The following is a 23,697-nucleotide window of genomic DNA, read 5'->3' as shown; positions in this document are numbered from 1 at the left end:
ATTCATGCCCTTGGGCTGAACCTCATGACCTGCTTCTAAGGAAGGAAATCTGGCAAAAGTTATGGGATGCCACTTCAGAGGTTCGGTTTCCGTGACTTCCATCTTGCCTGTGTTCTCTCTCTCTGCTGGTGCTCTGGGAGACGCAGGCTGCCATGCTGTGCGCTGCCCTATGGAGAGGCCCATGTGGAAAGACGCTAATGTCCCCAGCCAGCAGTCAGTGAGCAAGCTTGGAAGTGGATCTTCTGAAGCTTGCCAACAGCCATGCGAGTGGGCTTAGGAAAGATACTCCCTCAGCTGAGCCTTGAGATGACTGCAGCCCTGGCTGACACCCCGACTGCAGCCTTGCGAGGGACTCGCAGCCAGAGGACTGCACCTGGATCCCTTAACCACAGAAACACCGAGGCAATAAAGGTTTGTTTTTAGCTGCTAAAATTTAGAGTCATTTGTGACATAGCAATAGATGGCTCATACAGATCCACTCCCTGCTGATACCCTCAGTAAACACGTTTCTTCCTCTTTATCTTCCCTTTCCTTTCTTCTTTTGTGCATTCTAACTGACACAGCATATAGCTATCTCATTCTGTCCTAGGCCAGGTTTTTTCCATGTGAAGCTCTGCGAATATCCCAAATCCACCTTTCTCAGTATCCAATTTGTCTAGCATTATCATTTGCGCCAGTGGGGAAGAGAAGCTCTCATCAATGGTGGCATCTGATGCGCTTCTCATTATCCTCTCTGCTGTCTCCCCTCTGCAAAACTACTCAGCGGTGAAATTAAAACATTTGTTCACTTCATTGCTCAGCAGTGATGCTAGGGTGACCATCTGGGAAGAGAAGCAAGGATGGGCTGATGAAAGGGCCAGGAGAGGGCAGTCAGCTGCCTGGACAGCCCTGCTCTCTGCTCTTTCTTCTAGAACCTACTGGGACCTGCACCAGAGCCAGAGCTATAGCTGTTTCTCCGTCAGCCTCTGAGCTGCCTGCGGCTCTGCAGCGGAGTGAGCAAGCCCTTTTCTGAAGCGCGTCTCTGCCTCAACAGAAGGTGCCACACATTAGGACAGGCCGGGTTCATCAACTGCTACCATGTAACAGAACTCCAAGAGAGGAACTAAAACAGAGTTTTGTCAAAAGGGATAAGTTCTTTAACCACACATTTGGAACTAACTCCTTTAATTCTCAGGGTTAAAGGTACTTCACTGAAGTCATTAGTGAAGTCAAAGGTACTTCACTAAAGCTAATTCATGGTCACACAAGTAATCAAAGTACCTATGAGTGAAATATAGGTAAAATATATTTTAAGATGAGACAGTTTTCTTTGTATATGTGAAAAACCATTTAATCTTTCCCTTAACTCAAGCCGTTTAATTGAATTCACTTATTTTCCCCAGCTATGTGCCTACTGCCTTTAGATTTGTTTGAGTTACACTCCATTCCTGCTCACTCAGGCCTCCCTTGACTACTGAGGGCCGGGTGGTGGCAATGACACAAACTACAATTGCTCACCACCATCCGGGACACTGCAGACCCGCCACCTACCTTCTCCTCATACAAGTCCCAAGTGGCATTACTACTCCTACTCTTTTAGATGAGAGTCAGAGAGGTTAAGTCACTTGCCTGAGGTCACAGGTATATCACAGCCTGGATGAAATACTGTGTTCATTCCATACCTCTGGCACCCTGGCTCCCAGATTTGAAATGTAATCAGATCTATTTATACTCGTTCTATTGGACTTACCAGAATCGACATTTCTTTAAACACTGGGTAGCACCTAGACAATTTGTACCATTTTTCTTGAACTCAGTGTTGAGTACACAGACCAGTACATAGTAGGTTCTCAATAAATGTTTGTTTAATGAAATTCCCTTCATAAAACCACTAGCCCCTCCATCTATGGCTGTATATCTTAGACTTAATAACAGAGAGATTTGAAAAAACAACTTATTTCCACCTCTCACAGACCAGTAAAGTGAATCCCATTAACTCACTCTCAAGAGGGCTCCCCAACAGTGTCAGTGAAGACAGCCCTCAAAACACAGACCTGCACAACTTGACAAACCTCCAAAGAGGCGGACACAGTCAAAAACATCAGATTCACATAGGAGAGGAGACTTGTTTGCCTTTGAAATAAAGTTGAAGGAGAAAAAAAAGCTTTAGGAGTCTTTCTAGAACTTTAGGTGAAAAGTGGATCAAAAAGCCCAGAAATCAATAGTAGAAAAAGTTATCTCCTTATTCTAGTCAAAGATCCGCTTTGCTGTATACACAATTAATTAAAAGCAGAGACATGGCTAGGAATAAAGAAGGAAGACAATTAAAAGTTCCAGCATAAAAACTGAAAAAATGTATGAGTTTGGCTTTAAATAAAGGTTTCACTTGGCTCAGCCAGAGGTCAGCAGTGACCTCTTGGGTCACTATCTGCTTTTTCTAATGGGTAGGGGATACTACACAGAGATAAAGACAGGCAAAAGACACTTTCCCATCCCAGCCCCCAAGAGGTTTCTCCTTAATCAGTTTTGGCTTTGGTTTCACACAATTCAAGCAGCCCAGCCTCCTCTCATGTGGCTGCAATCACTGCTCAGGGAATGGCTTTGCCATCTTTCATCATTGATCTCAGGAAAGAAAACAATCAGGACACTGGTTCATGGTGTCCTCCCCGAACTCATTGCAGCCCAGCTGTATATGCTACTTGTGTTTCAGAAAAAGAATAGGCCAGTCATCTTAGCCAGAACACCACATCACTCGCAAGCCTTAACAAGCCTCAAGATTATACACTGAGGGGTAGATTATTTTTAATGTTAAGCTGTCTCAAGTTATATTGTGATGATTAACCAAATAACAATAACCAACAACCACAAAACACCACTCAAAGCTCTTTAGGAGCTAAAATGTATAAATAGAGAAACAAAAAATTCCAAATAAGCTTTGAAATTGCGCAGAAATGTAAAATAATGTTACAAGTGAACAGTTCTTAAATGCTCTCATCCCTGAAGCCTTATGGTGATTTCTGTAATTTGGTGACTCCTGTGCACACTTCCCCCAAAATTCACATGTGTGGCAGGATTTCTTTGCTATCAGGACACTCCATTAGGATAGGGATCAAATCTTAAGTTTATTTTCCTAGCAAAACCCGCTCAGTGTGTCTGGCACATGTCAGTTACTCAGTAAGCAGCTGCTGAATCAAAGGACAAGCAAAGAGTAACACTTGGGAAAAGGGGTGTTCAGTAGTCTCTCACAACACTGAAAGGTGCCAGCACAGACATCATGACATCTGCAATCATATACTATGAGTTTCGTAAGCCATTAACTTCTTCAGCCGTGCTTGTCAAAATGTGATCTACAGACACCAAAACAGCAGCCCATGGGGAACTTATTAAAGATGCAGATTCCCAAGCTCTACCACAACCTAGAATCAGACTCTCTGGAAATGAGGTCTGGAAGTAAACATTTTAAAAAGCACACCAGATGATTCTTATATACATTGCACTATTGTTCTAAGACTGATTGCTTCATACTACACACTACCTCTGCAGTTCAGGAAGCTACTTCCAAGTGGATGGTGGTACCTATTTGAAAGCATGCCTTACAAATTAAGCTTAAATATTAGGTTATTAAGCATTAAATGTCTGATTTCCTTAAGTACTAAGTTTGACAGTGGATATCTCTGACATTTCACTGTCACAATACATGTTTTATTTTTATTGTGAAGGTTCACCCTCATTCTTTCAAATGCACAGTTTGGCTTTTGATTATCTTTCACATTTTTTTAGAGCAATTTTAGTGAAACCGGAGAATTAAAAAATTCGTGTTATTTTTGAGTATGAATTCTATTGTGGAACCAATGCTGCACAGACAGCCTGAAATATGAACCAAGTATTTGGGAAGGATGTGGCTAATGAACACACAGTAAGTCAATGGTTTGAGAAGTTCCATTCTGGTGAATTTAATCTCGAAAATGTGCCAAGTGGGCAACCTGAGCCCAAGATGCATAACAATGAGCTGAAAGCTGTAGTGGAAATGAATCTATCTCAACCTATGTGTGAATTAGCAGCAAGGTTTGATGTTAGTATTACAACAATATTGGGCCATTTGAAACAAATGGGCAAGGTAAAGAAGCTGGATAGATGGGTTCTGCATGAAGTAAACAAGCGTCAGAAGAGAAATTGTCCTGAAGCTTGCCTCTCTTTGCTGTCACTACATAAAGGCAAACCATTTCCATACCATATTGTTATACGTGATGAAAAATGGATTCTTTTTGACAATCGCAAGCATTTGGCATGATGGCTGGATAAAGATGAAGTGCTAAAACAGAGTCAAAAACCCAATATTCATCCAAAAAAGCTAATGGTGTGTTTGGTGGTTCAGTGCACGATCCACTACAGTTTATTGAAACCTGGTAAATCGATTATAGCAGATGTCTACTGCAACCAATTGGATGAAATGATGAGGATGCTTCCAATTAAGTAGCCAAGAAGACTGGTCAATAGAGACATGCCAATCCTCTTGCAAGACAACGCTCGATCACATGTTGCACAAACAACACTGCTCAAACTACAAAGGCTGGACTTGGAAACTCTCTGTCATCCATCATATTCACCAGACCTCGCACCAACTGCTACCACTTTTTCCAGATTTTGGACCACTTCTTGCAAGGAAAAACTTTCAATTCTCCACAAGCTGTTGGAAACACCTTTTACAATTTCCTCACCACTTGCTCTCCAGGCTTCTTTGCTGCTGGCATAAACAGCTACCATTAAGATGGCAAAACTGTGTCGACAGTTTAGGTGCATACTTTGATTAATTGTACTGCGTCTTGTCTGAGATATAATAAGCTAAATTTTTTATTGAAAATTGGACATTTCATATTTAATGATCTAATCATCACGTGCCAGAGTAAATGACCATGGCACCAGGACATTAAAAGACATTCATTGAAAAGAAATTTCAAGGTCTACTAAGTCTAAAAACACTGAGTTAATGTACAAACAATAGCAGTTGCTACCTACTGATCTCCTACTATGTGCCTGGAATTATACTATGAGTTTTATATAATTAATTCATAATGATCCAATGATGTAGGTGATAGTGTCCCCCTTTTATAAATTAGGAAAGTAAGGCTTATAAAGAGTAAGTTGCTCAAGGTCACAATGCTAGCAAATGACAGAGCTGGATAAATAAATTTGATATCCAATATATTTGCAGTGGAGCACTACTCAGCATATTAAGAACGAATATGCAATAACATGGATGAATCTCAAAATAATTATGCTTAATGAAATAAGCCAGCCAAAATATACATAAAACTCCATTTATGTAATACTCTAGAAAATGCAAACTTATGCACAATGACTGAAAGCACATCCGCGGTCACCCTAGGGATGGGCAGGTAGAAGGGGAGGAGAGAGTGATTACCAAGGAACAGGAAACACTCTGAGGGTGATGGATGTGTTCACCATCTCAATTGTGGTGATGGTTTCAGGGCATATACCAAAACTTATCAAATTATACACTTCAAATGTATGCAGTTTACTGTAAGTCAATCAAACCTCAATAAAGCTGTCGAAAGTGAAAGAAAGAGACAGAACAGCCTAAGAACAAAGCAGCACCTCCCTAACTCTACATTTAATTTAAACTATGTTCTTAAAGTATCTTTTCCCTTTTTCTTTCTGAAGTTGAGAGATTTATTATGGACTACAACAGAATCAGTTTTAAATATAGCCACCAACTGATTTGGAGAGCTCTTACTCTGACCTCTAAAGCCAAGGAAGAAATAACATAAGCCTATAATGATCACAAACAGTGAACTGGTGTTACTGCAAAGTACTATTAATGTTATTGCCATCAAAAGATTAGAACAAGAATTGGAAAAAAAGAAAGAAATGTTGAACAAATCCATGAATAACAGACATTTCTTGTGTACCTGTTATGTGCCAGAGACTTCTTTTAGGTACCCATGTTAAAAAAAAAATGCTAAGACACAGTTCAAATAAGTATAGAGGTGATTCTAATAACTTGAGTACTGCTGATCCTAAGGAATACTGGTACTCCTCTGTAGCCAGTTAAGTGGAAAGGAAGCCTTAAGAGAAAATGAAGAGGTGTGTCTATAAGCTATCAAGGTAACAAACTAATGACAAAAATGATGGATTGAACAGTTAAGAGACATGCAAGTGCAAAAATATAAAACCATAATGTCCTTCAGCATAATCGGTACAAAGAGTATCAAGGATTTATGACTTGAAACCTCCCAAAGAGAGTCATCAGGGTTAGGCCAGCCTTGTAAACAGCTTGTCTCCCAAGAAAACAATTCATAGCCAACTGTCGATTAGCAAGGTTAAAATAAATACTAGACCTTGAATTTGTTTTTTTAAAAAGTAATTTGCTATGGATCAGGAAAACATTTAATTATTGAAGGCATTTGTTGCTTTAAAACTAAATTACCTACAGGGGAGGACTGACTCATACCACTCCCACCAATCAGAGGAGCAAGCCCTCCCACTCTGCCAGCAGCCTCTCAGAATGGGGAAGCAGGACTGGGAGAAAGGGGAAGCCAGGGAGTTTGAAAGTGACTGTGGAGGTGAATCCTGCAGGGTCAGGGATGAGGAATCAGGTAGTGTGGGAGCACACAGGTGGGGATGTGTCTCAGCTGAGTTACTTACTGAAAAAAAGAAAAGGTCAGCTAAGACACAGAGCATGACAGCCACTGGCAGTTTTCTAATTCCAAACATTTACACACACACACACACACACACACACACACACACACACACACACACACACACACATATATATAAATACCCTGTTGATGAATAACTTAAGATAACTCAGTGTGTAAGGGAACAGCTCTAAAGCCTGAATGCTTAGTTTGAATTCTGGCTCGGGATCGTATGAGCTCTGTGACCTTTGCCAAATGGCACCACCTCTTTGAGACAGTTTTCTCATCCATAAAATAGGATTAAATAATAGTACCCACCTCAACAGTTTTTGTGAGGATTAAAGGAGAATAACATGTACCAAACTTAGCAGAGGATGTGTTCAATAAATGTTTATCATTATTATTTTTATGTCTGAAAAAGGCCGATGTATTCCTAAACACTGGATATAATTAACTATGTTAAGTTTACATAAAGTCCTTTTTGTACATGTTTTGAGTATCTGTTGCTGTTTCGTTTCCATTTTTATGGTTTAAACTTCTGATTTGGGGTTATCCATGACTACCTTCTGCTTTATTTCATCCTTAAGAGGAAGAGGAAACGCTATGATCAGCTGAGTATTCTGGATCAAAACTGGTTAGAAGCTGGGATTCACCTAGTGGTTAAAATGTAGCTTAATTTTGTGGAACAGAATAGAGAGCCCAGAAACAATACCATATTCCTATAATCAACTCATCTTCAACAGAGCAGACAAAAACATACATTGGGAAAGGACACACACTATTTAATAAATGGTGCTGGGTAAATTGGATAGCCACATGCAGAAGAATGAAACTGAATCCCTATCTCTCACTATATACAAAATTTAACTCAAGATGAATTAAAGATTTAAATGCAAGACCTGAAACAATAAAAATCCTAGAAGAAAACCTAGGAAAAACTCTTCTGGACATTGGCCTAGGAAAAGAATTTATGACTAAGACCCCCAAAGTAAATGCAATAAAAATAAAAATAGACAAATGGGACTTAACTAAAAAGCTTCTGCACAGCAAAAGAAATAATCATCAGAGTAAAAAGACAACCTACAGAATGGGAGAAAATATTTACAAACTATTTATCCAACAAAGGACTAATATCCAGAATCTACAAGGAACTCAAACAACTCAGTAAGAAAAAAAACAAACAAAAAAACCCATTAAAAAGTGGGCAAATGACATGAACAGGCATTTTTTCAAAAGAAGATATATAAATGGGCAACAAACATATAAAAAATACTCAACATCACTGATCATCAGGGAAATGCAAAGTAAAACCACAATGAGATACCACCCTAACCCTGTCAGAATGGCCATTATTAAAAAGGCAAAAAACAATGGATGCTGGCGAGATGTAGTGAAAAGGGGACACTTATATACTGTTGGTGGAAATGTAAATTAGTACAACCTCTATGGAGATCAGCATGGAGATTTCTCAAAGAACTAAGAGTAGATCTATCATTCGATCTTACAATCCCACTATTAGGTATCTACTCAAAGGAAAAGAAATCATTATATCAAAAAGATACCTGCACTTGTATGTTTAATATAGCACAATTCATAGTCACAAAGATATGGAATCAACCTAAGTGCCCATCAACTAATGAGCAGATAAAGAAAATGTGTTATATATAAATCATGGAATACTACTCAGCGATAAGAATAAAATAATGTCTTTTGCAGCAACTTGGATGGAACTGGAGGTCATGATCCTAAGTGAAGTATCTCAGAAACAGAAAAATAAATGCCACATGTTCTCACTTATAAGTGGGAGCTAAATTATGGCTACACAAAGCACAGATAGAGAGTGGTATACCACTGTGGTCCTCAACCCCCAGGCCATGGCCCAGTACTGGTCCATGGCCTGTTAGGAAACATGCTGCCCATCACTGCCTGAGCTCCACACCACCCTCCCCCCACCCCACCCACGACACCCCACCCCACCCAACCCTGGTCCATGGAAAAACTGTCTTCCATGAAACCAGTCTCTGGTGCCAAAAAGGTTAGGGAATGCTGGTATAATGGACTGGAGACTCATAACGGGGGCAGATGAGAGGGATGAGAGATAAAAAAATCACCTATGGGGTACAATGTATACTATCTGGGTGAGGGGTGCACCAGAAGCCCAGACTCCACCACTATATAATATATATATGTAATGGAATTCAACTTGTACCCTCTAAATCTATTCAAGTAAAAAAACTTTAAAATACATATATTATAATATTGAACAAATATATATATATAAAACTTCCTTTTGAAAGTACCTTGCCTAGTACTTTTGCAAGACTGCCCCTTATGGAATAAATGCTCAAAAAAAGTTAAAGTTTCAAAAAATTGAAATACTGGGTTACTTTGCATTTTCATATTTCTGCCCCTTATGAGAAGTTGATAAGGTATCATGAGAACACTAAATTAGCAAACGAATAAAACTCAGAGGTACTTACCTCCTTCTGTGGGCCTTTAATTTCTGAACATACTTCCAGTCTTTTTAAAACATCCTGGGTAACCTTGAGTGCATCAGAGAAAAGAGTTTCATTTTCTAGAAGAAAATTCAGCTGGTAGTGTTTCCTCTCACACTCTGAATGTAAAACAAAATAAAACAAACCAGCAATTCATTACTCGAAATGATGTTTTAAACATTTAAGCTGTCTGAGAACCTTCAGGTCATACACTGCACTTTCGTGATATCTAGCACATCAATTACGAGTAACAGACAACAGCACTCTCACAGCTTCCTTCCTTGTGCCATCCTCAGCCCGGTTAAAATAATGAGTAATTGGCAGAAATGGTACATCACTATTTCAATACTGCTTTTCTGTTCTGTTGTTCATTTTAGACTTTCGACATTCAAAAACAAGATGCTTTTAAAAGAAGAATGCCCCAGTGGGGTAGGGTACTGCATTGGATTTTGGTTTTCTACCTAACACAGTGGTTTTTGGTAAACTTATCAATGAAACATAAGAACTGGTTAATATCACTGAATCCAGTAACTGAAAATAGAAAGATAGATTACATGACAACTGTTACATGAGTATTACCTGGTTCTGTGCTTGCCTCTTTTGCATCACTAACAGTTTGCACAACAGGAGCAGGGGAACAAATTTCAGCTGTATGAGGAGTCTCCACTGGGCTTTCTGCGTCCCCCTCGATCCCCTGGGCAGGAGGAGGATCCACACTCATCTCCTGCGTAGCTGTATGGACTGCTTCCTCCGTCTCAGCCTTCACGGGAGCCCCTGGAGTGGCAGAAACCTCTGAGGAAGAATGAGGCTCTCCAGCACCTTCAGAGGAAAGGATTTCTACTTGAGACTTCTCTGATTCCTTCCTGAATGACTCTGAGGATGGTGTAGAGACATCCCTTACCACCTGACCCTGAACTGAGCAGTTTACAAGGCTGGTCAGAAGATTTTTACAACTAACAGCCACATCAAACATCTGCAGGCTGTCAGCTAAAGAGATGATTTTGGAGAAGTTGTGCTTGCCCACGGGGAGTCTGCCAGTGTACATCATTTCTAACAAGAGGGCAAACTCCTCGGGGCTCACCACCGAAGCATCGATGGAGATGGTGTCTGTGTTGTCCAGCAGGGTTTTGAACAGGAGGCTGGCGGCAGCCAGGACTAATTTGTGAGCCCTGAAGTAAATGGTGCCAATGGAAATGGTGCAGTCACAGAACTGCTGCTCCTTGCATAGAGTGTAGAGCTGCTGCAGCAGCTGCCGGCTATAGTTGGGGAGCTCCATCGCGTCAATTTTGCCCCGACAACTTCTCTTATTCTCTTCTTCCAGAGGCCACTTTCTGAAGATCAGCCCTAGAAAAACCCACAAAATACCATGTTAAAAGATCACAAAGGGAAATGCCTTGAATGAAATCCTGAACAAACAAAAAAGGCAATTCACTCATTCAATCAACCAATGTTGCTCAACAGGGTGGGGCAGTGTGCCAGGAATACTAAATTATAATGATAATGGTCATTACGATCCTCATGTGTTTAACTATATGAAAGGGACTATGCCTAGTGCTTTGTATGGATGATCTCATTTGATCCTCACAATGACTCAGTGGAAAACGTGTTATTTCTTTCCCATTTTACAGATGAGACTGAAGCTTAGAGGGACTGAGAGAACCAGGCTAAAGAAGAACAGCCATTAAATGGCATGCCATATCTCACTGACTCCAACCACACTACTGTAGGCCATTCCTGCCCCCATGAAGCTCTATAGCCACCTGGAGAAGACAAATACGTAGACAGACTTGTAATATGACGTCCTCAGCTTATTCGATCTATCTGCAGCATTGCAGGGAGGTCATCACTCCCTTCCTCTTAACATGCATTTTTCACTTGGTTCTCCTGCCAACTCATCAGCCGTCCTCTCAGCTTCCTTGTTGACTCTTCTTCCTCACTGTGGCCTCTAAGGTCTGGAGTGCTCTGGGACTCAGTCATCCCACCTCCTCTCTCTGATCTGGTTCCATAGCTTTGAAATAGCATCTAAATGCTGACAGCTTTCAGATTTATATCTCTGGCTCAGACCTCTCCTCTGAACTCCAGATGTACACCCCCACCTACCTACATTTCCAATCAGAAACCTAATGGGTTTCTGAAACTTAACATATCCAAAACTCACCTGCCACCTTCCTGACTTCACAATCCTGTCCTAGTTGTTCTGAACAGAAACCAAGTCATCCTTGACTTGTTTTTTTTCTCATATCCTATATCCAATCCTTTATAAATCCTGTTGTAATTACCTTCAAAATATATCCAAAATCCAATTATCATTACCTTCACTGGCTCCACTCTGGTCAATCCAAGCCATCATCACCTTTTAGCTGGGCTATTTATTTCAACAACTTCCTAACTGGTCTCCATGCTTCTGCCCTTCCCCAGTGCTACCTCTACCTCACCCTGTCTTCAGTCCCGCGGTCAGAGTGATCTATTTAGTACACAGCCAGATCTTGTCACGTCTTTGCACAAAAAGCTTCAAATGGCTCCCAGCTTTAGAATAAAAGTCAATGTTCCTATAATGGCCTACAAAGCCCTTCCTAATCTGGCTGTCATCGGCTCTCTAACCTCATCTTCTACACTTTTTCCTTCACTCATTCTGCCCTAAGCACACTGCCTTCCTTGCTGACCTTGGAGCACACAGCATGCTTTGCCTCAGGACTGCCTCCCATTTCTGCATGGCTGGCTGGCTCACTTCTCCCAGGTCTCTGCTCAAAGGCTGTATCATTAGAAAGGCCTTCCCTGACCATGTTCTTTAAACAACCCTCCCCTACAACCTGAGAACAGCCCATCCCCCCCACTCTGCTTTGTTTTTCATCACAGCACTTATCACCTACTGACACACTGTACTGTTATTTATCATCTATCTCCCGTCACTAGAATATAAGCTCCATTAGGGTAGGGACTTTATTTTATCATCAACTGTATTCCAGTGCTTAAAATTCTGCTAAAATAAATACTGTTGATTAGTTGGTGGAATGAATAAATAATTAAAAGGAAATGTAACAACAGAGATTTACACACAGAAACCCAGTCTGGGGGGCAGGGGAGTCCAGGAGTTAAAGTAAAGCTTTGAGGAAGACGTGACAGCTGGCCAGCGTCTTATAAGACATGGATGCGCTGATGAGGTAAAGGGTGGGAGGAAAAGGCAGTTCTGGCAGGGAAGGCTGCATGAGGCACACAGATAAGAAAACATCCTGTAGTGGCGGGAGGAGGATTAGGAGCTGAGATTATTACTGGAACATAAAGCAAGGGATAGGGAGTGTCAAGAGATGAGTCTGGAGAGGCAGGCGGGGGGGTTGGCCACAGATTGATATAAAGGCCATCCTTAAGAGCTTGGATTTTATCCTAAAGGCAATGGGGAGCCATAGAAGGGTTTGAAGGCCTTTAAACAGCAAGTTGCAATGTCAGATCTGCATTTAAAATATATGGCCTCAGTGACATCTGCACAGAATTTGAGGAGGATAATGCTAGAGAAAGGTTCTATTATTGTAGGAGATAAGGGGAAACTCAATGAGGGCTTCAAGCAGGAGAAGTGGTAGTAGGAGAAAGCCAAAAACACATTCAAAAAAGTATAACTGCCATGATTTAGGGACTGAATGGAGGTAATGAAAGGAGAGAAACAACTCCCAGGTTCATGGTTTGGTGAGTGGGAAGGCGATGAGATGATCCAGACAAGTCAAGAAAAGACAGTTTAGGGGAGAAGACATCTAGTTCAATTTTGGGTTTGAGGATCTTATCTTTAAGGTTCTTTGAGGAAATAGTATAATCTTACTTTATAAGAAAAAATACACTAGGGGTAAAAAGATACATGTCAAAAAAGCAGGAATTGGGCCAGGCATGGTGGCTCACACCTCTAATCCTAGCACTCTGGGAGGCCAAGGCGGGAGGATCATTTCAGCTCAGGAGTTTGAGACCAGCCTGAGCAAGAGCAAGACCCCACCTCTACTAAAAAAATAAAAACAAATTAGACAACTAAATATATATATATATATATATATAATCTCAGCTGGGCATGGTGGTACATGTCTGTAGTCCCAGCTACTTGGGAGGCTGAGGCAGAAGGATCGCTTGAGCCCAGGAGTTTGAGCTGGCTGTGGGTTAGGCTGACGTCACGGCACTCTAGTCTAGGCAACAGAGTGAGACTCTGTCTCAAAAAAAAAAAAGAAAAGAAAAAGAAAAACCAAAAAACAGTAATTGCCTTTGCTAGAGGATTATAGATGATTCTCTTTCTACATTTTCTGACATTTGAAACTGACAGATAAAAACAGAAATAAAAATATTTTCTTCAGAAGCTGAGATTAGCTCACTCAAAGTTTCCAGTCTAAAGGAGCTTAGAAGTCATCACTCTGTCCTAACAACAATTAAGAAGCTGAACACACTGAAAAACCAACAACTCTTCTTAGATTCATGAGGGCAAACCACTGTCCCTAAAATCAGAGACAGACAGGCAGACACAGAGGATCACAACTCAACAAACAGAAACCCGTGAACAAAAGCCTCTGTAGGAACCAGTTCCAGGTTAAGAAAACCTGAACTGTAACTGATGAATTGCTGGAGGCTCAGTGTGCACAAATCTGAGAGTTAAATTTCCACGGAGATCTGGTCATATGGGGACTCCACATTTCTACGAATTTTATCTCCTAGAGCTCTACCAAGTCCTCACAATGAATATCGGAAAAAAATTCCCTCTTGCTTCCTGCAGGAGGAAGAGGAAAAGGAACCACTTTAAAATACACCGAAGCACTTTGTTCTTAGCAAGGCCTGCCCTTCGAAGAACCTATTTTACCAGAGCCTAGCCTGCTATGGTTCTATCAGAGCCTAACCTATGTGGGGGAAAAGAAATACCCAACTGCAGCCCCCTCCAGCTATCCTGTACCACCTACAGAGCAAAATCACCTGAAAACACTTGTGAAGTTCACAGTCCAGGGGCACAGGCTCATCAAAAGACTAAGACATAATCATAGGATTACAGAACGCTTTTCCCCCCCAAACCATACCACCACATCACTAGAGGCCTATTTACTCAGTACATTATGTCCACCTTTTAATAAAAACCTATTAATACACAACATACTAAAAAGCAAAACAAACCAAAAAACACAAACAAACAAAGAAAAACAGTTTGAAGAGACAAGCATGAGATTCAGATATAACAAGAATGTGGGAATTATCGGACCAGGAATTTATGAAAACTATGATTAATATGCTAGAGGCTTTAATGGAAAAAGTAGAAAACATGTAAGAACAGATGGATAATGTAAGCAGAGAGATGGAAATTCTAAGAAAGCATCAAAAAGGAATGCTAGAGATAAAAAAAAAAAATACACCATAACAGAAATGAAGACTGCCTTTGATGGGCTCATTGGTAGACTGGAAACAACTGAGAAAAGAGTCTCTGAGCTTGAAGATGTAACAGAAACTTCCAAAACTAACAAGCAAAAGGAAAAAAAGACTGAAAAATACCAGAACAGAATATCTAACAATCGTTGAGAACACTATGAAAGGAATAATTAATGCAAAATGAGAGAATACCAGAAAGAGACGAGAGAAAGAAACAAAAGCAATATTTGAAGCGATAAGGACTGAGAATTTCCCCCAAATTAATGTCACATGCCAACTCACTGATTCAGGAAGCACAGAGAACACCAAGCTCAGGATAAAAGTCAAAAACACTAGGATTAGGCATATTTTTTTTCAAATTTCAGAAAATCAAAGATGACCATGCTAACAAAGAAAAAGAAACAATACAATTTATTAATATCAGAAATAAAAGAGGGTATATCACTACAGACCCCATTGCCATTAAAAATATGAAAGGAATTGAACAATGAAAGGACAATGGGGATTGTTAAGGCCAAAAACAATCATTGGTGGTCAAGGGCTACATAATGAATTTAAGCTGGCAACACAGAAAGTTGAACATTTACTGAGATTAGGCCTGAGTGTGGTGGCTCATGCCTGTAATCCTAGCATTCTGGGAGGCCAAGGTGGGAGAATCGCTTGAGTTTAGGAGTCTGAGACCAGCCTGAGCAAGAGTGAGACCCCATCTCTACAAAAAATAGAAAAATTAGCCGGGTATAGTGGCACGCACCTACAGTCCCAGCTACTCGGGAGGCTGAGGCAAGAGGATCGCGAGACCAGGTGTTTAAGGAGGTTGCAGTGAGCTACGGTGATGCCACTGCACCGTAGTCAAGGCAACAGAGCAAGACTCTGTCTCTGAAAAAAAAAAATTGCTGAGATTAATAGGAATTAAAGAATAGACTTGTGGCATAATGGCACACTGAGCTGATGTAAACAGGTCTTTTCTCCCACTACAAACACACAGAAATATGGATAAAACATAATAAAAATGCTTTTAAAATACACAGTCAAACTTTGGGGGGGGGGGAGGAAAAAAAAAGAAGAAATCCCCAGGCACCTGAAATGAAAGAGACATCAAAATCAAAGCCAGAGTAGTCAGTGGGAGTTGAGACCATGCTGGCCCATAGGGGTTTCAAACTCCTGTACAATTCCTGGGCTTCGAGGAGGAAGCATTAATGCTCACAATATAGACTGCAGATGTAGCTTCAGGCAGGTAGAAGGTGGGGGAGCTAGAACTAAAACCCTTGCATAAAGCCCAGAGCCTCGAACACCTATCCCTCCTTGACACACAGTCTAAAAAATCTCTGTTCTCTGGCTCAGGGAAATGGTGATAAACGTTGCTAATTATCTAGACCTTGAATTAGAGAAAAGGCATCCATAAGAAATCTAAAATGTAGGCTATGTCATACAAAGGTGTGGGATCCAAATTTACACTGTATCATACAGGACTTTGAGCTGAGAAATTAACCTAAAAACTGGTCTCTGGCACGTAGCAGAAAAAACAAAATTATTTCCATAACGCAAAGCACAGGGATTCACATAGGAAAAAAAGAAAAACATAGAAAAGAGGCGTATTATTACAAACTATAAGTGGAAGACCTAAAAAGTAAATCTATAAAAGCTAACAGTAGAAAATGTCAGGGGGGACCTTTGAAGCAAGGGTAGACAAAGACTTCTTCAACAATGTCCCAAAAGTTGAAAAAAGAGAATAAATTTGACTACGTAGGTATGAAAAGTTTTTGTTAAAGAACTCTATAGACAGATTAACAGACAAAGGACAGAAATGGGAGTTCATATTTGCAAAGTTTAAAGGCAACAAGGAATTAACATCTAGAATATATAAGAAATTATATATTCTTTTCCTATAAATCTTAGGAAAAAACCTGAAATCTAAAGGGGAAAAAAAAACAGGCAAATAGGCTAATAAGTAGTAATAGTAGTTGTTACAATAATAATAGTGGCTAACATTTATTTGATGTCTATTATAGTCAGGAAACGCTTTATATGCTTTTCAGATATTAACTCATTTTATCCTCTTAACAATCTGATGAGGCAGATACTGTTATCATCCCCTTTTACTAATGGGGAGACTAACACCCAGAGAGGTTGAGTAATTTCTCCAAGGTCTCACAATAACATATGGTAGAACCTAGATTTGAATCCAGGGCATCATTGATGGGTAGATGGGTAGATACAGCTGTTCTGCAAAAGCAATCTGATAATATTTAGTGAGATAAGCTGTGCATATATGCCTCATGACCCAGAGATCATCCTTCTGTATATGTATTCTAGAAAAATTCTCATGCAGGTATAAGGAAATATGGCCAGAAAGATCACTGGGTCATTGTTTGTGGTGCTAGGGAGATGAGAGGTAATTTAGATGCCCATCACTAAAAGACTGTGTAAGTAAATGTACAGATGTATACTATGGAATATAGTGCATTATTAGACAGGAGAAACAACTAGCTATTCAGACTGAAACATGAATAGATTTAAATATTCAGTACTGAATGAAAAAAAATAAATAGGATGAGCTGTAGAGTATAATACCATTTATAGTTACAAACACACGATCAAAATAATACTATATTAGATAAAGCTACATATGCAGTCAAAGACATTTTATCAAATACATTAGAATGGATGCCTATAGGAGGATAGGGGAATAGGAACAGGAGGTGGAAGTGAGGGAGAAACATAAAACAAGAAGGGCTCTACCCTGATAGATAAATGATGGAGTGTTACAGAAGAAGAAGGTCCCTACCCTCTCCCCCACCAAAAGGCAAAAAATAAAAATAAAAAGTCACATGAGGAAAGGAGTCATGTAACTTCACCATGATGGAAAGTCATTAGACACAGGAGAAACAGCATCTTGAAGAACTGAAAACCATAAAAATTATAGAATACTGTAAAAATGCTAGAAATTAATTGTGCTTCATTTTAATAAACAAGCAAAATGAAAGAATGCCATAATGAAAGGGCAAGATAGTATGAAAAACAGAATAGGAAGAAGTGATAATGGACCAAAAGAACTTCTAGGACTAAAAAATTAAGTCACTGAAATTCATCCCTTGATAAATTAAATAGATTAGACATAGCTAAAGAGAAAATCAGTGATTAGGACAAGAAGTCTGAAAAAATTGCTCAGAAGGCAGCAGAGAGTTAAAGAGAGAGAAAGTATGAAAGAGAGGTAAGGGGCATGTAAGACAGAATGAGAAGGTTGAACATACATCTGCTCAGCATTCCAGATGGATACAATGGTGAATGTGCGGGAGAAGCAATCTGAAAACAATTTCTGGAAACTTACTAGAATTAAAGGCAGACAGGAGTCTCATGAAGAAAAACTTCAAAATATCAATACAGAAAGAAAAATTTAAGTAAACCAAAGAAAAAGATATTACTTACACAAGAGAATGACAATTAGACTGATATAAACTTCCCATTAATAACAGCAGAGGTCAGAAGAATATGGAGTAACAGTTTTCAAATGTTAAGGGAAATACCAATCAATTAAGTATCTTTATGATGATAAACTACATTTGAGACTGAATTTCAAACTAAGAGATTCACAGACTGTCACTGAAAGAATTACTGTAAGAAGGATATAGAACCAGAAAGAAGGGAGAGTATGTAAGAAAAAAGTAGCAAGCAGCAAGCAAAGAAATTGCTAAACATCATATCTACTAAAATCATTAAAATCAGGAAGACTGATAAAAATTAGTTGGTGAGAATGTTGAGTGACTAGAACTCTCATACACTGTTGTTGGAAGTATAAAATGGTAAGACTACTTGAGGAACTCTTTGGCAATTTATCATAATTAACTACTACACATGCAACAACAGAGATGAATCTTTAAAAAATAATTACGTTTTGTCAAAGAAGCCAGACACAAGAGTATATATTATATGATCCAATTTATAGGAGACAGAAGTAAAAGCAAAACTAATCTGCAATAAAAATCAGGTAGTGGTTGTAGAGGTGGTGGGGTTGGTGTGGGAAGGGAACTTTCTGGGAGAACAGAAATGTTCTACATCTTATTTGGGGAGGCGGTTACAAGTAGATATTTGTCAAAACTCTTCAACACTTAAGATCATTGTAATATATGTTTATTATATCTCAATAAAAAATTACTAATTATGTTGGTATATCTAAAATGCACCAACTATTTAAAAACAGATACAGAAAGGGAAGGTTAAAAACAAGGTAGAATAGTGACAATCACAGTAGTGATTACACAACTTACCCAAGGTCACACAGCTGATGTATGACAGGGTGGGGTTCAAAATCAGGTAGTCTGGTGCTGAGGTTTGTACTCTTGCACATGGTAATCCACTGCCTCTCTGAAATAAAAAATCAACAACATGGAAATGAGAGGAAGCTAGAGTGAGGATGTTCTAAGAGTCAACAGGACAACAAAAATACCAATTAACTTTAGCTTTTGTTAAGTATGTTTGTTAACATGTAAGGATATAAGGGAACAGAAGCTAAATAAATATTTACAAATAAGAAGTATAAAAGAGAATAAAGAAAATGTGGTTCATCCAGTATTAAGCAGGAAAAGGAAAAAAGGAAGGCAAGAAAACTTCGATAAATAGAAAACAAATTAAGATGGCAGGAATAAGTCCAAATGTATTTGTCATCACAATCAAGAAACATTAATCTTTCTTGTTAAAAGACAGAGATCCTCTGATTGGATTTCTTAAAAGTCAGCTATATGTTGCTTATTAGTGTGTGAGTATTTACACTTAAAACAGTGCATAGCATGTAGTAAGCACTATTTGTGTTGGCTCTTGTTACTGTTTACCAAGAGACTGTGAACTCATCCCATTAAACAGTTTTGAAACTAGCCATCTGACTTGATAGCTTAAGCATCATCTGTAAATAAACTTTTAACTATATAATCTTCATAGACTACTTTCAGGTACAGAATTCTGTTATTATATAAATATATATATAATCATGGGAGAGACACTAGTGATTTGGAGACTACTGAGATACACTATAGAGGTTAAACTATACTTTGCTGATCTCACAGCTGAAATGTAAAAGCCTCTAACATACATTTTACTGGGTTTCTGCCTAATTCAGTTTACAAGAAGTTAAACTGAGGAGACAGAATATAGCACTAGATATAATGTGGTGAAACTATGCTTTTCATAGGTAAAAAACTATAGTGGAACATTGCATGCTGGAATCTCTAAGTCCTGTAGACTCATGTATAGAAGGAACCTAAATTATGTTATTAAGCACTTACTGAAATTGGTAGGCTCAGAAAATTGTCAAAAGTCCCATAGGAAGAACGTTTAAGCAACAGAAGAACACCAGAAAGATGGATGTTCCTCAAAGGAACAATATTAAAGCCTCAAGAAAAGACTATACTGATATAGAATAAAGATATTTAGAAGAAACTTAATTGGCTGAACCAAGTACTGCATAATGACTCAAAACACAAATGGGAATTCAACACAAAGTAGAAACTAGGCCAACTTTCTAAAAAGAGCACAAAGAATATTTATTTATTTAAATTTTTACTCTGTCTACTTCCAAAAAGGATTTGAAAGTTTGAGGATTCTCTAACTTACAAAGAAACAACAGTCACACACAGGAGAAAAACCAGAAAAAGGAAAAGTGAGAACTAAGTCATAATTTTTAAGAAATGTGGAATCCCATTAATGACCAAGGAAGAAAATAATACTAAAGATTTACAGTTTCAATATTCATTGCTTAATTAAAGTAGATGTTCTGAAATAGCAAGGCCCTCATGCAAAGGCCTTTGCTGCCACTCCAGAGAGCAAGGGGCTGTTTTCCATGCCTCAGAGAACTGGACCTGCTATTCCCTGATTTACGGTACTTATTTTCCCATCAGCTCTTCAGCCAGCAATACTCACATGTCAACCAACAACTATTTATGGGACAACTGCCCACCATTTACTCAGCACATTGCTAGGTGTCGTGTGGGAGACAAGTGAAATATAAAACAAGATCCGTGCCTATAGGTAATAAACCTGACCCAACACTGGAATGATCAAAAACAGAACTCTTAAAAGGACTCAATCCACAAGAGACAAGAAGAGGGAAAGGAAGTGGAGAGAAAAAAAAAAAAAAGACTGATCCCAGTGAGTACCAAGAAAGGGAAAGGGCTGGCGTTGGTAATGCAAGTTAGGTTTAATTGCAACAGACAATGCTGAAAAGGTGAAGAACTATTGACAGAGGGAGAAATACAAACCTAGGCCTTGAAGAAGCACACCTGGCATGAATGCTGGGAATAATAGATGTGCAAGGCCACTGGCACTGCACCTGGCTTTGGAAAGGCACCAATAAGTAGTTGTCACCACTATCATGATTAACATGGGCTGGCTACAGTGGGTCTCCAAAACCAGCCACGTAAGAGGAAGCGTACAGCACAAGGCCAGATAATGAACAGAGGAACTTACACCTGCTGTTTGATAAAGGAGCTTCTGAAGTGGGGACAGCACAATCAAAGCAGAGCACTACCAGTGACAGGTGGGATGGACCAACAAGGGAAGGAGATTAGCACCAGGAATGACTAACAGGCTTCCTATACATACACTGTCTACCAATAAACAACTGGAGGTTCACGGAGCAAAAGCTGGACACTTTGCCTGAGGATTTCTGTATTTCAATATCAAAGAGAGAAAAGCCATTCTAATTCTTGACCAAGGTCCTTGATTCTGGTTCCCCTAACAATTCTGCACCCTCCTTTGCATACACCTACCCCATGATCTCAGACATCTTTCTTTTGGCCTGGGTCAATGCAATCTTGCCTGCTTTAAGTATTGTTTATTGTTGCTATTGATAATCCCTAGCTCTTGAATAAAATCTTGACTTCTTTCTTGATGCCTGGGCTCTGCTAGAACCACAGAGCTGGAAGGGACCTTGGAGAGACCTATCCATTGCTTTCACTGAACAGGAGTTCATTACTTTATCTATCACGTACTCTTGTCACATGACCAAATGACCTTAGTCCAACTCCTTCCCTTTTAACGGAGGAAACTGAGGTCCTGAGAGGCTGAGATACTCTCTGATCCTACTCCGCTTTAACCCCATGGCTACATAGTGTCTCACAAACAACTCGAGTCAGGTGAAATAACAGGCACTCTCAATACGATTAGAGCAAAGATCGCACATTCAGAGACAAGAAATGGGGGATTTGCTATACATAAAAAGATGATTTAAAATATAAGGTATCTAAGGAATCAGTTAAGTTAAAAGAGAACCCCTAGCAATTATTTCTGAGAATGCAAGGAGGATTGGTGAGGTTAGAAAGAGGTGACTGTAGCTTTTAGTGGGCCCAGATTTCTTAAGTTCAAAAGCAGCTGTCATTGGTCTCTTCTTTTATACTGAAGGCCTGAGGCAGATTATTGTATTTGACATTCCATATGACAGATTTCATATGTATTGTCATCATTGTTTCTAATGTTATCATCACTGTCATCATTATTCCTCCCCAAATGCTCATCTATATCAGTTCCAATCCCTGAGATTTGGAGCAATAGCTGAATGGCCTGTCTGCTTTCCTAAGGTATATCCTGGTCACTGGAAAATCCAGGTAGCAAAACAGCTCTGAAGAACTCCAGCACAGAAGATTCTAAAGGGGCTGAATCAGGCATAAAATTGACCTTTGGGGATTCGGGAGGCTGTCTAGTGGACTCTCATAGGAACCAAGAAGGGATGATGCTGAGAAAATAATACTTTGCTTATGTATTGGTATTTATAGCTCATAATCCCACTTATCCTTGTTTTATAGACGAAGACTATAAGGCTCAGAGATATTAACTGCCTTGCTAAGGGCCACAAAGTTAATAAAGGGCAGAATGTGTACTGAGCCCCGGTCTCAAATCCTAAGACAAGGTTCTTTCCTCTGTAACACAAACGCCTCATTGGATGGTCAGACTTAGCTACTACTTTTGCAACTAATGCTCCCTTCCAAGAGCTCGGCCATTAAGAAGTATAGCTGTCAACTTTTGGTTACTTAACATGAGCACCTATAGTCTCACCCTGAGGGAAGTGGTCAGTGAGCCAACCACACCCACTGCCCCATCTCAGGGGCAGGAGACCACATTTTTCTCAATTACCAATCCATACCTCATGACAAAGTTAGCCCTAATGATATCCTGCTCTCTTTTTTCATATTCTACCAAATTATACTAGGATATTACTTACCAGATATCCACTAACAGCTTCTGATATTTAAGTACTTTATTATGTTTCTTTGTACTTTTTACATATTTCCTCCTTTAATACTAACAACCCAGCAAGACAGTTAAACCCAATTTCCAAATAAATCCTCTGATAGTGGAGAGGTTAAGTAACAGGCTCAAGGACACAGCAAATCACTAGAGGAAATAAAATTTTCATCTGGTCTGCCTGACCCGAAGAAGCTCATGCCCTTTTACCTACTAGAATAGCTTCTCAAACTTTAATTTTTTTTTCCCATAGAGATGGGGGTCTTGCTATATTGCTCAGGCTGGTCTTGAACTGGGCTCAATCAATCCTCCTGCCTTGGCCTCCCAAAGTGCTGGCTGGCATTACAGTGTGAGCCACCATGCCTGGCCTTTTAAACCTAAATGTGCATAAGAATCACCTGAGGATCTTGTCAGTGAAAAGATTCTGATTCAAAAGTTCTGGGTGGGACCCGAGATTCTGCATATTTACTAAGCTCCAGGTAACACAGATACTGTTGGTTCAAGGAACTGTCTCTGAATAACAAAGTACTATATGACATTGCCTATTCTCAAATCATAACAAATAGGTTTTAAACAACTTCTAAAAAGTCACAAGTCATCCTCAAATCTCTCCCTTTTGTACCTGCCCTTGGCTCTAGACAGAAAAACAAAACTCCAGAGTAGCTCTGGGAATAAATCTAGACAATATAAAGAATTCTAAAGCCAGGCATTGGCCAAATAGCTCTGTGGCCTCCTGGTAACTACCCAAACTCCTGTGGCATGCAGTCCAGCTTCCTATTCTTCCAGGACCAGCCCAGCTTCCCTGGCTGCTGCCAAAATAACTAAATCCAGCAAGCAGGCCCTTATCCCAGGTCAAACTGCTCCTGACCTAGAGTGAGGTGGCCAACTGGACCCTGTGAAGCCTTGAAAGGATCTAGATGATACAGCCAATCAATAAATGTTTGCTGAACTGAATT

At 39.6% G+C, this 23,697-nt stretch overlaps 2 protein-coding genes across 3 annotated transcripts in view; both read right to left on the bottom strand.

The window, feature by feature from the left end:
* Positions 1 to 23,697, bottom strand: part of C1QA (complement C1q A chain) — a 383,888-nt gene that overhangs the window by 124,594 nt on the left and 235,597 nt on the right. The window lies entirely within an intron of this gene.
* The window catches only part of ZBTB40 (zinc finger and BTB domain containing 40), a 72,572-nt gene that overhangs the window by 30,924 nt on the left and 17,951 nt on the right, over positions 1 to 23,697 (bottom strand). Inside the window, exons 2-4 of one of the 2 annotated variants that reach the window (XM_075994841.1) lie at positions 18,778 to 18,874; positions 9,716 to 10,480; positions 9,122 to 9,255 (exon numbers count right to left, since the gene is read on the bottom strand). In XM_075994841.1, coding sequence (XP_075850956.1) covers positions 9,122 to 9,255; positions 9,716 to 10,412 — 831 coding nt within the window. In that variant the 5' untranslated portion in view covers positions 10,413 to 10,480; positions 18,778 to 18,874. The remainder of the gene's footprint in view (positions 1 to 9,121; positions 9,256 to 9,715; positions 10,481 to 18,777; positions 18,875 to 23,697) is intronic. The other variant, XM_075994845.1, reaches the window with a different exon arrangement.

The sequence above is a fragment of the Microcebus murinus genome, chromosome 2 (genome assembly GCF_040939455.1).
Source record: "Microcebus murinus isolate Inina chromosome 2, M.murinus_Inina_mat1.0, whole genome shotgun sequence".
Lineage (NCBI taxonomy): Eukaryota > Metazoa > Chordata > Mammalia > Primates > Cheirogaleidae > Microcebus > Microcebus murinus.
Note: the sequence above shows the minus strand (reverse complement) of the source record. Positions and strands in the feature narration are given on the sequence as shown.